Source organism: Sapajus apella, unplaced genomic scaffold (genome assembly GCF_009761245.1).
Source record: "Sapajus apella isolate SASKATOON/1434 unplaced genomic scaffold, GSC_monkey_1.0 scaffold76, whole genome shotgun sequence".
Classification (NCBI taxonomy): Eukaryota; Metazoa; Chordata; class Mammalia; order Primates; family Cebidae; genus Sapajus; species Sapajus apella.
Genome location: NW_022437016.1, coordinates 8,676,400 through 8,689,694, shown reverse-complemented (window position 1 = coordinate 8,689,694; position 13,295 = coordinate 8,676,400). Strand labels below are relative to the sequence as shown.

Genomic DNA, 13,295 nt, shown 5'->3' with positions numbered 1-13,295 from the left:
CGCGACATCGGGGCCTGGTCTTCTCCAGCTGCCCTGGCTGGAGCTCTGAAGCGGAGGCAAGCATTTGATCCTCCCCAACAAGCAGCACAGCCCTCGTCCAGGGCGGACGGAGAGGAGCAGAGACAGCCATGGGAGCTGGGGGCTAGGCAAGAGCTGTGCCGGCGAGAGAGCTTATTGGGCATCTCAAAGGAGACACTCCACAAAAATATCGCTTCAATGCACTCCTTTTTGGAGGCATATCAAAAGAAGCCCTCTTTTATTTCCATGCCTTGCATAATAGCAGATTTCCAGTCCCAAAGAGTAGTGGAGCCTTGCTCTCGGCCCAGAGGCCCTTTGTAAAGCTACAGAAAGCTTTGTCTTCCCCTCCCAACTGGGTCTTTTTCATGCACAGGTCAGAGCATTGATGTGGCTACTAGCCAGGAAAATTAACCAGGTGAACGCTTTCCTCTTTAAACAGCAGCAGAGTTTGATTGTGAATTTGCTGTCTCCCCTCTCCATTCCTAGCTGTGTATCTGACTGGGACGAACTGAGAAATGCCAGGGCCTATCCAGCTTCCCGCTCTGGGACGAGGCCTCCCCCACTGAGGCAGGTAGGAACCCAGCAGGGAAGGGACAATTCAGAGTGCACATTTCACACAAAGAATCTGAGCCCCCCTTTGGGGCCAGCTTCAGAGGCTAGCTCTGTCATGCACCAGCTGCCATCAGGCACACCCACTCCGATCTTTGCAGGCACAGCCCTGAGCCTTTAGCAAACCTGGTTGGGCCCTGTGGCCTCCAGCGTCTGTTCTGTTGTACCTCCTCACCTATCCTATGCCCAGATTAGGATCTGGCCCATCTCCTGCCAACATTGACGTTTCACCTTCTGTATGACCCTGCTGTCCCAGCAGTGAAGTGGGGGTGCTCATTCTGACGGCACAAGGATGTTGAAGGGATAGTCCCAGATAGCCCCTTCACTGGGGCCTGAGTGAATCCATGGGTCGGTTCCCAAACAGCTGCCTGCCCTCACCCCTGTACACAAACACCAAAGCACCCCTGCCCTGGCCCATTACTCACTCGAGATGAGCTCGCTGGCCCTCTTCTGAAGGCCTGCCGTCCACCTGCTCTGTGCAACCCTGGGCAAGTCCTTGCTTCCCCTCATCTGTGAAATGGGTAGCAACCCTCATTCCCTGCAGAGGAGGCTTGCACTGGTGAGTCTGCAGCAGTTGCTCAGGCCCTGGAAGTGCCAGCAGCCGGAAGTGCCTTGGCTCTGCCCACAGCGCAGGCAGGCTGGCTCCCGGGCAGCAGGGACACCGCCTCCCCTCCCCAGACACTGCGCTCTCTGCCCCCAAGTCACCACCTGGCAGTCGAGCATTTTCCACCCCACATCCCCGTGCAGAGCGCCCACTCAGCCATGCCACCCAGGTAATTAAATTGATATTCCAACACGCCTTCCCCTCCTGACCTTTTGGAAACAATGTGTTTTGCTGCATCAACAAATTAACTGCAAATCAGATGCTGCCCTCATAAATGCCGGTTTCATATCCAATGAGCATACTCACCTGGCCCACACAGCTGACAGATAGGGATGCCGAGGGCCAGGCAGAGACCAACAAAGGCCAAAGAGGTCCCCTCTTCTCTGGGACTTCTGTGTCAATCATGCCTTCGGTCTTACCCTCTCTTGTGTTCACATCTCCCAGCAGTGGTTTGGCCCGGGGCCGGTGGGTTGACAATATGGAGGCCTGGGCAGGCTCCTGTGATTGGAGGGGAGTGTCTGTTCTTAGAAGCCCACCCATGCTCCTCCAATGCGTTTTCTGTACCAAGGACGTCAAGGTTTCTCTTACTGTGTTTCTGATTATATCCCTCCCACCGAGCTCAGAAGAAAATCCACAATTCTTAGCCTGACATTCAAGGCCCTCTATTATCTGACCTTCCCCCAACCCCTCCCGGGTCCTGGCCAACCCTGTCCTTATATTTAGCCTCACTCTTGGCTGGTTGGACCACTGTGGTTCCCTGTCTGCTGTTGCCTCATTCCCTACCACCCCCAACCCATGGAAGAGCCCTTCCCCTGTCCCACTTGCGTGACAGCGCCCTCTACCAGAGTCTGGTTCAGACATGCGCCCCTGTGCCCAGAACGCCACACACTGTTTGTTGAATGAATGGACAAATGAAATCACATTCCTCCTTTGGAAGGTGCCACAGAGAGATGCTCGAACAAGGAAAGATGGAGAAGGTGTCAGCTACTCTCTCATCAGCCTTTTCTCTACACCACAGATCTCTGACAACAGATTCTAACTTCGGAAGGGACAAGGATTAGAAAAAACATGTAGAAAGGCTTCCAGGTGACTGGAAATTTTAGTTGACAAGGATAGCACAATGGGCTAAGAATACCTGCTTGTTTTAGTTCTTGCTACTAGCTGTGTGACCTCATACTAGTCCCTTAACCTCTCTGGGCCTCCTGTTTCCTGTCTCTGTAACAGGGAAATAATCCTTCTCTAACTTGCCTCACCAGGGAGTGTGAGGTTCAAAAGAAAGAGGAGAAGTTAAAATGCTTTGAAAGGAAAATGCAGTATATAAATAGAAGAGATTATTATTAAAATCCAGTCTCCTTCAGCAGAACCTTGCTGACAGCCCACAGCTTTGGAAAAGCAGGGTCCTCACGTCCACAGGACTTTTGTGGAAAGACCTGTGGGTCCCACGGGGAAGATTGAGTGATTCCATTTCATCCTCAGGATATCGGACCAGAACCTCATGCGGCTGTCACTGTGCGCTCATCTCATCCTCACACCAGCGCCTGTAACCTGGGAGTTATTTCCATTTTACAGAAGAGTTCACTGAGACTTCAGAGGTTAAATAACTCGCCTAGGTGGCAGAGCCCATGCTGAACTCAACTAGAAAGTGACAGAGCCAGTTCTGTCAGTGAACCCGTATATTTCTAACCCAAAGTCTGTTTCTTGGGGTTTACTTCACCAATACTTCTTTCTCTTTAAGAAAGATATTTTCCCATGGTGTAGATCAAATCCCACCAGACTATGCAGTTCTTAAGGACAAGGACTGTTTCTTGCTCTCTGAAGCCCCTGGTCCTGGCCCCCAAATACTTGCTACATAAACACACACAGGAGGAATCCTTCCACTCTGTGACAGCCAATCTGCTCCCCCACCAGATGTGTTTTTCAGGAAGGCAGGTATTTTGCATTGACCGTTGAAGAAACCTCCAGCCCTCTCCCAACTCTGCTGGCCCTCCCACCCCTCCTGCCATGCCCCAGCTCGGGAAGTGCCGGAGGAACTGTCTAATTGAACTCTCCTTAGCAAAAGATCACCAAAGGCCCAGTCTTTTTTAACTGACTTAAGAAACAGCAGTCTGTGTAGCCACATTTCAACCTGGCCAAGGGACAGAGGATCACCTATAACGTGACCTCGATGCAAAGATGCCCAGATCTCTTGGATTCTCTGCTGCGTCTACTTTAAAGCTCTTCCTGTTTTACCTTTGCTTCCTTCAACGGTGGAAAGAGCACTGGATTCACAGTCAAGAGGCCTGAGACCTGCTCCGAGCCCTGCCCATTACCAGCTGGGGGCATTGAGCAGGTCGCTTTACCTCCCTCCAATCTGTTCCCTTGTCTGTGGCCACTAGGCCGCTTAGCAAGGCCAGGGCACCAGGTTAAAACAGGAGCAGGCCCAGGGCCTCAGCCCTAGGCTGTGGGCTGGGGAAGCAGAGAACAAGAGCTGAGCCAGATGGGAGACGAACCGCTCCAGGCTCAAAACGACTTTCACTGAGTCCTGGCCAGCTCTGCCACCTTCTCAGGCCTCACCCAACACTGTTGTGGTCGCCACGTTCAGCTAGTGACGGCTTCGGCTTCTGGAGCACCAGGGCCACTCTCTAGAAGAGGGTGTGCTTTTCTGAGTTAATCCTTTCCATCTCATCTTCTTACCCCATCTTCCCACCCAAATCACCACCACTCGCCCACTAAGGCCTGTTTAATGGTCTCCAGAGTCCTCCTCCCCCATCTGTGTCCCCAGCTGGGGACACCCCAGCTTATTTGAAGTACATCCACCATGGCCAGTGGCCCCGCTACACCCTGTCTAGGAAGCAGAGGCCTCCCTGGCAGTGTGTCCACTGTGCCCCTGACCCTGCAGCAGGGCCCTAGTGACTGCGCTTACAGATGAGGACACTGAGGCCCAGGGAAGTCACTTGCTTGCCAAAGTCACTCAGCAAACCAACTGGGCCTGGAGCCTCTGTGGTGGGAGCAGGAGGGCACTGCACACATCAGATGCTCTAGCGTCCAAAATCTGAGACTGCTTCCCACGGGATCATTGTCTAATATGCTGGTGACAATCCAGCTGCTCACCTGTCCCCAGCCTCAGCTCTGGTCCCCAGGGCCTGCACACTCCTGGCAGGGCATCCTGATAATTAGTGCAGCCCTCCCCCAAGTCCCGGGGCGGGGAGTCTTTAATGCACACCTCCTGGGAGTTCACCTTTCTCTTCCTGGCGGCCACCCCACAGGTGTCCCCATGATATGCTCCAGCATCATAACAAGCCCAGGATCCGTGAGTGCAGGCCCCTGTCCCTGTGTGTTTCCTCTAGTGACAGGGTCCCTTCATGCTGACAACCCGCATGGAAACCTCCCCAAGCGTCAGAAGGGGCAGTGTGGCTTCCTGCTCTTGGTTGCCGTGGTTGGGTTTTGTTTTCTCTATCTGGTCGCGCCAGGACATCTGTACCACATTCCTCTTTCTTGGCATCTTTACATCCCCCAGTTGACTCTATTAGCTTCTAGGCTGGGTGTGGTCCAGAGGCTGCTTTCTTCCTGCCATTTATCAATTCAGTTGCAAAAGAACCAGCACTTCCTGATGACAACCAAAAGAAAGTAAGTTAGTTGAAGAATCTGGAGAACTGACTTCTGGTGTGTTTTTACATGTACCAGGAAGTTTAAGCCAAAAATAATTTGCTGAGCACCTATTAGGTATCAAGTACTCTACTAGACCCTACGATAAATAGAGACATGAGCAAGCTGATAACGACAGTCGGTGTGCTGTGGATATGAGGCAGGGTTTCAGCAGAGATGAGATTGCAGAGGTGGATGTGGGGTCCTGAATCTGGAGGGCTTTGAACACCAGACAGCATCTTCCATTCATGGGTGTTATAGGGAAAGCAAGTCTATGTTCAAATAAATCTGGGAAATAGGACTTTTACAAAAGAGTTAATAGGTTTTTGCCTGCTTTGGGTGGGTGCTTTTCTCGCTAGACTCACCAGCCTCTGCTATGCTAACAGGCATTGTGAATCCCCAAAAGGAGAAAGAAGACCGCATTTCTCAGTTTCGCCTGGCTGGGGAACCTCCTTTTTTCCCTTCATACAAAGCGTCTCCCAGGATGGTGTCTCAGCAGATACCCTGCGAGATGCCAGCCTTCCACTGAGGTGATTTAAGCTGGCAAGTGGCATGATTGGGTGGGCATTCATGGGCATTTTTAAAGTCCATTCTGGAAACAAATGTAGGAGACGGACTGGGAGAGGGAGAGGCTGGTGGCAAGGAAACCTGCTAATGGTAATGGTTGCTAATGTCTGTGGCCGCACTGTGCACAGACCTGACGGCCGTCAGCTCACTGAATCTTCCTAACGGCCCACTTGGGGAGGCGCTGCTGTTACCTGCTCTTCACAGATGAGGACAGCAAGGCTCGGAATGGTCAAATCGTGGGCCTGGAGTAACCCAGGGAGCTAATGGGAGAACTGAGGTTCTGTCCAAAACTGTCTGGCCCCAGAGGCTGCCTCATGAGCACTCTGCTGCACTGCCACCTAGCCGGAGCGGAAATAGCCCAGGCCAGAGGTGACAAGCAGTGAGGACAGCGGGACTGGAGAAATTGGTCCCCCGAAGTAGAAAGGCCAAGCATAAGAGAAGCAGTACTGGGGAGTAGTATAGGAGAGTGGGGTGTCCAAACAGAGGATAGCAGCCTGTGTGCCCGTGGGGGTGTGGGCTCCCCTTTCCCTCACCATCTCTTCCTCTTGTTGAGCAGTGTGAATGAGTAGGTGGGCCTGTTCTCCTTTACCTCACACACTTCCTGTAAGCCATGAAGGGGAAAAAACATGGCGGCCTTGCCTATTCCCAGGCAGCATCCCCAACTCCCAGGTAGCCTCCAGCTGAAGAAGGGTCACCAAGGGAGGGTCGGCCCTCACGCCCAGCTAATGACATAGGATCTGGGAAGCCGGGGTGTATTTTTATCCTACGTGTTCTCCATGTGCCACCAGGAAACCCTCCACCAAGTCCCCAGGCCAGCTTTCCCCTAAGGCTGCCCCAGCAGGTTCCATGCAGGGACCCAGGGGCAACTGGGACACAGGCCCTATCCTCCAGGAGTAGTGGGGCAGCTTCAGAAAGCAAGTTATAGGGCAGATTTGAGATCTGAAGTATCACTCCCACTCAGTAAAGCTGTAAATCAGCACTGTCCAAGGAAAACATCATGGGAGCTTCCTACGGGAGTCGCCTGTGGAATTCTGAATGTGAAACATAAACAGGTGAAATTGATTTTAATATAATTAACCCAGTATATCCAAAATATTATTTCAACATGTAATCTAAAAGGTATTACTGTGGTGTTTGACAGTCTCTCCTTGTGCTAAGTCTCTGAAGTCCAGTGTTTTGCACTTAGAGCACTTTTTTTTTTTTTTTTTTTTTGAGATGGAGTCTCACTCTGTTGCCCAGGCTGGAGTGCAATGGCACGGTCTCGACTCACTGCAACCTCCACCTCCCAGGTTCAAGTGAGTCTTCTGCCTCAGCCTCCCAAGTAGCTGGGATTACAGGCACCCGTCGTCATGCCCGGCTGATTTTTTTATTTTTTTAGGGACAGGGTTTCGCCATGTTGGCCACGCTGGTCTTGAACTCCTGACCTCAGGTGATCCGCCTGCCTTGGCCTCCAAAAGTGCTGGGATTTATAGCACATCTTAGCATGGACTGGCCGTTGGGGACACTGGCTCCTATATTGGCCAGGGCAGGTCTGGATTTTGTCCAGTTAGATAATTCTTTGTGACCTGAGTGACGGAATGGGAAGGAAACAACCGGAAGCCTCCCGGGGATGGCTGCGGGTCCGTGGCCTGGGTCTCGCGTGAATTTCTACTCTCCTTACTCGGGCTCCCTGTCTCCCACACCTGCAAGAGCATGGAGACAGGCAGGCTGTTGAAAGGACACCGCTGGGCTTTGAAGATGAAGGGTTTGAGCGTAGAGCTGAGAAGTCTGTACTCTACAGGTTTTGATTCAAATCCTGATTTCAAAAGCCAATCATTTTGTACAAATTTTACTTGTTCATCAGACGTTATTGAGCAGATTTTTTCCCAAGTCCCACGCAGCCTGCAGGCACAGGGATGAACCCCCTTGGAGACCGACATGTAAAAGGTCCCATGGGGTAGCGGGTGAGGGACCCCATGCTGGTCCCACATAGCAGGAGACAAGGAGGCAATGCGAGTCGAGGCAGCACCCAACCTGACGGGCTCTTGAAGGACAAGCACAGTCTGGCTGGAGCCACCCGTTCCACCCGGAGGGCAGTGGGAAACTAGGCATGAGAGCCCAGGGCTACTTAAAGGGCCTGCCCAGGGCGGGCATGGGTGAAGGTTGAGAAAGGTCTGTGTGGGACACAGTGGGGTCCCGGTCTTGAGGGACATACAGCGCCAGCCCCAAGCCTTGAGCAGGCACCCAAGGACAGGAGGGGGCGTGAGAGGTCTGGAGAGGGTGTGGGTGGCCGTATTGCACCTGGGAAGGCCCCCCGGCCTGTGTGGAGCACGGTGGAGGGCGGAGCTGGGGGCCTTGTCGGGGGATGATTGCAGTAATCCAGTCTGGAGACAGGCTAGAAAGAAAGAATGGGCAGAGGAGCCAGCCTCAGAGGTGGACAGTGGGGACAAGGCGGGAGGCATCAAGGATGGCCCTCTGGCTCTGGCTCAGGTGACTGGGTGCCTTCCCCAGGCCGTGTGTGGAAATGCATTGAGCCTTCTCAGCGTATCCTGATGTTTTAAGTTTCCACTTTAATGCAGCTGCAGAGACTCCGTCCCACCCGACTGCCTCCCAAGATACAGCGCTCGAGGCCCGTGAGTAGCCGGCGGTTCCGCCCCCCCCCACCTAACACTGCCTGAGCCGTCCTCCCTCAGCCTGACTAAACCTCCGGAGTTTGGACCCTCCTGCCTGGCAGAAGAGAACCGGGAATTGGGTTTTTCAGCTTCCCTGTCTGTGTGGCATGAGCTTGCATTTTCTGGGCTTCTCTCGCTTTTTTTCTGAATAAGTTTGGTGACTTGCAGATCAGAGCTGTAGATAGCAAGGGGGTCACTGTGTGGTGTGTGTGCTGTGTGTGCATCATCTGAGCAAGTCTCACAGGGTGAGCAAGGGGTTCAAAGCCTTCCTCCATTCGCCTGTTCCTCACAAAGGAAGCAGAAGTCTGGGGGCAGGGGTCTCTGGGGGCAGGGGTCTCCTTCCTGCCAGATCTTGGCCTGGAAATGCGTTTGTACCTTCCTGCGGGTGGAGGCTATGTCCAGAGAGTGCGGAGCCATCTCTTATGGAGACAGGTACCGCTCCCCTGCCAGGCCTTCCTTGGAGATCCGCCTTCCCATGTAAAGTGCCAAGTAAGGGGCATGGTGGTGCACGCCTGTAGTCCTAGCTACTCAGGAGGCTGAAATGGGAGGATCACTTGAGCCCAGGAAGTTGAGGCTACGGTGAGCTATGATTGTTCCACTGCATTCCAGCCTGGGTGACAGAGCAAGACCCTGTCTCTTAAAAGGGGGGAAAAAAAAAAGTAAGGATGGGGAAGCAGGAAAAAATATATACCCACCACCTCCTGGGAATGGGGTGGGAGGGTGAGATATCCATCCATGGAAAAATATTGGGTCTGGGTCCCATAAGTATCAGTGGAGTCATGTTCCTTGGTAGGACTTCTGCCATGCTGAGGCATGTGGACTTTAGCAGGTGCCTTGAAAGTGGGAAACCTGCCAGGACCTTTTGGTGAGGGCTGCTTACCAAGGGAGAAGTTTCTCCATCTACTGTTCATTGTGACCATCACTCTGTGGCCAGCCAAAGAGCACCCTACAACCCAGTGTCCTAACCCTCCCGCCCTCTGCAGTGCACGTATCCAAATCCATCTTGTGAAGGCAAGGAGGCTGGGGCATGTAGGTGACCAGGTGAACTGCATCTGTTCACCTTGGGAGATGCACCCAGCATCCACTGGGTAGCTGCTCTCTGGGTGCATGTTGACCATTCCATGGCACTGTTCCCCTTCCCCTTCCCTCCCCTCCTACTGTGGGTGAGAGTTAGAGGGCCAGGAGGGAGGCTGGGGGGCCTTAGATGCCTTCCCCTATGACCACTGTGAGTCTACACTCCCAGCCACACATGACAGTGGATCCATCCCATACCCCCCATCAAAGTGTGGTTGGCCCAAAGCCCCATCAGCACAGCTGGCAAGGAGCTAGACTATGTCTGCTCATTGTCTCTGGAAGGAAGACACAAGCAGCAAAAAGAAACTGCTTTGTGGGGCAGGAGGCCCCTTCTAGACTGAACCTTGTGTGACTAGTGAGAGTTTCAGTACAGTCCTTAACAGCACATATTTGGGAGGCCGACAGAGGTAGGCTTGAATGCTGAAGTCGTGTGATCTGGCAAGCACTGAAGCTCTCTGAGTCTCATTTCACCTCCTGGGCTGTGCCCTCATTCCTAGAGGGGTTTTGTGAAAAGGAAAATGGATGACATTTGTAGAACACACACAGTGCCTGGCACACAGTAGCAGTTTTATTCTTAACAGGTTTTTTTTTACATCCTACAGCCTCTAAGGAATGGCCCAGTTTATTAAGAACTATCATTTGCCTAGGATTTTACAGTCAGCAAATCATTCTTAGGTGCCTCACCCCAGCTGAGCCTCACAATGGTTCAGTGAAGCAGGCATCGTCACCACTCAGTTTAGCAATGAGAACACTGATGCTTGGTAACTTAACCCAGGTTCCTCAACTGCAAATAAGGTCATCGGGACTCTAGAACTCGTGGTCTTGCCAGCATTCCAAGCTCTCTGGATCTTCCATCTTCTGATTGGGACCAGAAGAGTTTCAGGTTTCAGTTTGTTTCAGATTTTGGAATATTTGCATGATACGTCCTGGTTGTGTGCCCCTAATCCAAAATCCAGAATACCCCAGTGAGCATTTCCTTTGAGCATCACATTGGGGCTCAAAAAGTCCGGGATTTTGGAGGGTTTCAGATTTTGGATTTTCAGATTAGGGATACTCAACCTATATAAAATGCTGGGGGAGAAAAAAATTCAGTCAAGAAAACAAATAACCAGCAGCAGCTGAGATGTCTGTGGAATCTCCAGTGTTAGGTCTTGCAGAGACACGGAAGAGAAGAGAATGAATATTCATTGAGCACCATTCATGGTGCCTAGGACTGTGCTGGGCACTTGTGTGATGATTATCTCATTTGTCCAGCCCAGAGCAGGCAGATGCTATCTCCCTAATTTATGGCCAACACCACAGGGACGATGATAGGCCTGATGACAATCCTGCCTTTGAGCCCAGCTTGCCTCTCTCCACTGTCTCTCTTTGTTTTCTAGCAAACAGCCTCCCCTTAAGCCAAAGTCAGCAGCAGGTAGCCCTTAGAATTCCCCTCGGAGGCTCGGGATCCTAAGCGGGCAAGGAATCTTTTGGAAGTCGTGATTCAGGGAAGGATCACTCCCCTTAGAAAAAGTCAAGTATTGGAGACAGCTACAGTGGACTCCAGGTTGTCTTACTAGTGTGGGGATCTGTGCAGATGGAGGGGTGGGCAGCCGCATCCATGCAGCTGGGGACTTGGGGAGACAGACGCTGTGAGACACTGAGCAGCAGTGGCCTCAGGCACTGAGCTAATGCAGGAGGTGACTAGCCTGGCGCTAGCTTTGGCTGGACCTCCTGGGTTGATGGCATGCTAAAGAGGCAGGGGGGCCTAGGAGGACCAGCTCTCCTAGGCTTGGAAGTTAGAGACGCCTGCCCTGGTTTGAATTACAGCTCGGCCACTTCTGGGCTGTGTGACCTTAGGCAGGATCCTCACCTTCTCTGAGCTTTAGTTTCATCATCTGTAAAATGGGTTTAACAGTACCACCTGGTAAGGGTAACGAGATTGTATATGTACAGTGGCTACCACAGTCCCTGGCATGTCCCCCGAACTACTTCTGCCAAGCCACACCACTAAGAGACCAATTTGGGAGTCACAGAAGGTTGGTGCTTTCTGGGCCGCTAGGGACCGTTGATTCTCCATGCACTGAGGCAAGCATTTCCAGTGCACACTGCCACACACTAGGTGGGAACTGGGGAGACTCGACATATGGAAGCCCACAGGGGCCTCGAAGAGGACAGCCTACAAACTTCCCATGTCAGGGGCCACCAGCCACCAGCGTGGCTTTGCTGGGTCACTTAGCCACAAATGTTCCAGACAGAAGTGCAGCTGTTGGCCCAGAGTAGCAGGGGTGGGGGAGGGTCTAGCCATTCAGACTTTCTGGAAGGAGCTTTGTAGCCCGGCACCTGTGGCTGGAGTTCAGATGTTACCCGAGGATTTGGGTTTTCTTTTTAAAAAGAAGAAAAAGGAAAGAGCAGAAGAAAACCATTCCAGTGTCTCATGGACGAAGGGGCATGGGTTGGGGCCTGCCAGGGAGAGGCAGGCTGCTGTCAGCCTGCTTGTGAAGCGCTTTATAAGCCCTGTATTTATTATTTCTTGCTCACCATTAAAATCAAATGTACTCAGTGCTTTTGTATTCAATACACATTTAACCCTGCCGACTTAGATTTCTCAGGTTTTAAATCCAGTGGGGAATTGGCTGGCTTCCCAAGTTTCCCCTCCAGTCCCCCTTGAACAGAGCTGGAAATCTCTGTTTAGCATTTTCTCCCCTGGCGCGGCTGGGACCCTCACACCGCTGGGGACAGTCACTGTTGTGTGCCTGCGAGGTTCTTCATCCCCAATGCCCACCCTTCCCAAGCACCCCGAAAAGACAGGTGTGATCGCTGAAATATGACGAGACTTGTCTGTATCGTCTGTGATTTGGGCTTAATTAAACCATTTTGTCTGTGTGTATCTGTGCCTGGTTTTGGTCCGCCACCGTGTGAGTGTGTGTGCGTGCGCGTGTGTGATTCATAGATGTGCCTTAACCTCTTGCGCGTGCCTCTGTGAGTGTGTATTTGTGAGATTTGTGTACATGGAAGTCAGGAGGCCTCCATGTATCTCGGGATGGTCCTGTCTGCAAGGGTAATTTTGTGTCTGGCTTTGTCCACACCAGTCAGGTGTGTGTGACTCTGGGTGGGTCGGCAGCCGCGCTGGTGACCCACCGCCTCTGGGTCTGGCGTGTCTTTCTCTCCCTCCCCAGCCTCGGCGGCTCCGGCGCTCCCCGCCCCCCGCCCCTCCCCCCCTGCTCTGTCTGTTTTATCATCCCTAATGAAGCAGTCTCCTCCACCGATCCCGCTGATTGCCAACCCATTCCTTTTGTTTGTTGGCGCTGAGCCATTCAGCGGCACTCTGACAGCTCAGCTCGTCTAATTAGCTCTGTTGTTCTTTTTCCCCATGTTTCACCACGTTGCAAGTTCAGTTGAAGTTGCCACAAACTTAATCCCCCCATTTCAGCCACAAGTTCACATTCTTAACCCGCCTTTATTGTAGCGAGGAGCAGCCCTGTGCAAGGACGAGCTGACAGGCCTTAAAGTCTGACCTTTCCTGAAAGCTCTGCCCCAGGGCCCCCAGGGCAGGGACAGAACTGTCCCGTCACCCTAACCCACACTCCCACCTTTTGTGGGGAGAAGTTGGGGGTGGGGATCATTCCAGCCAGGTGACCCTGCTTACCAGCTGCCAGAGCTGGGGAAAGCAGTTGAGAGTTAGGGGGGTGCGGGGATACCCACTTGTTTATTCAGCCCATGTTGACTAAATGTGAGTGTGTGGCAGGCCCGGTTCTAACAATGATGATACTAGCAACGTCATCACGCGCTTCTCAGATTCCGAACAGCAGCGTTCATTTGTTTCTGAAAATCTTGCTGAGCGACCATGACACACCAGGCAGTCCGCAGAATGCTAGGCAGGGACAAGAGAATCCTAAAACTCATCTTCTAATCCAGAGACATCCCCGCCTCGTCTTCCTTTTGTTGTTGATAGGAAGGGACACCCAGGTCACGGAGCAGGATGCGCATTTATTGAGCCCCCACTATGTACCGGACCCCATGCAGGGCTCTCCCTGTATCTGGTCTTCACAATCACCCCATAGACAAGACAGCCAGTTTGGTGGAATGCATTTGGTGTTTACCACATCCCTGATCTGCCAAACCAGTCTGAGATCAGACTGGCCACTCCACAGGAAAAACTTTGGTTA

At 52.5% G+C, this 13,295-nt stretch overlaps 1 protein-coding gene across 8 annotated transcripts in view; it reads left to right on the top strand.

Moving 5' to 3' along the window:
* Positions 1 to 13,295, top strand: part of DENND1A (DENN domain containing 1A) — a 545,539-nt gene that overhangs the window by 507,545 nt on the left and 24,699 nt on the right. For 6 of the 8 annotated variants that reach the window (XM_032251630.1, XM_032251633.1, XM_032251628.1 and 3 more), the window contains one exon: positions 7,981 to 8,034. The exons of the other annotated variants lie outside the window; for them this stretch is intronic. In XM_032251630.1, coding sequence (XP_032107521.1) covers positions 7,981 to 8,034 — 54 coding nt within the window. The remainder of the gene's footprint in view (positions 1 to 7,980; positions 8,035 to 13,295) is intronic. 8 annotated transcript variants of the gene reach the window in all.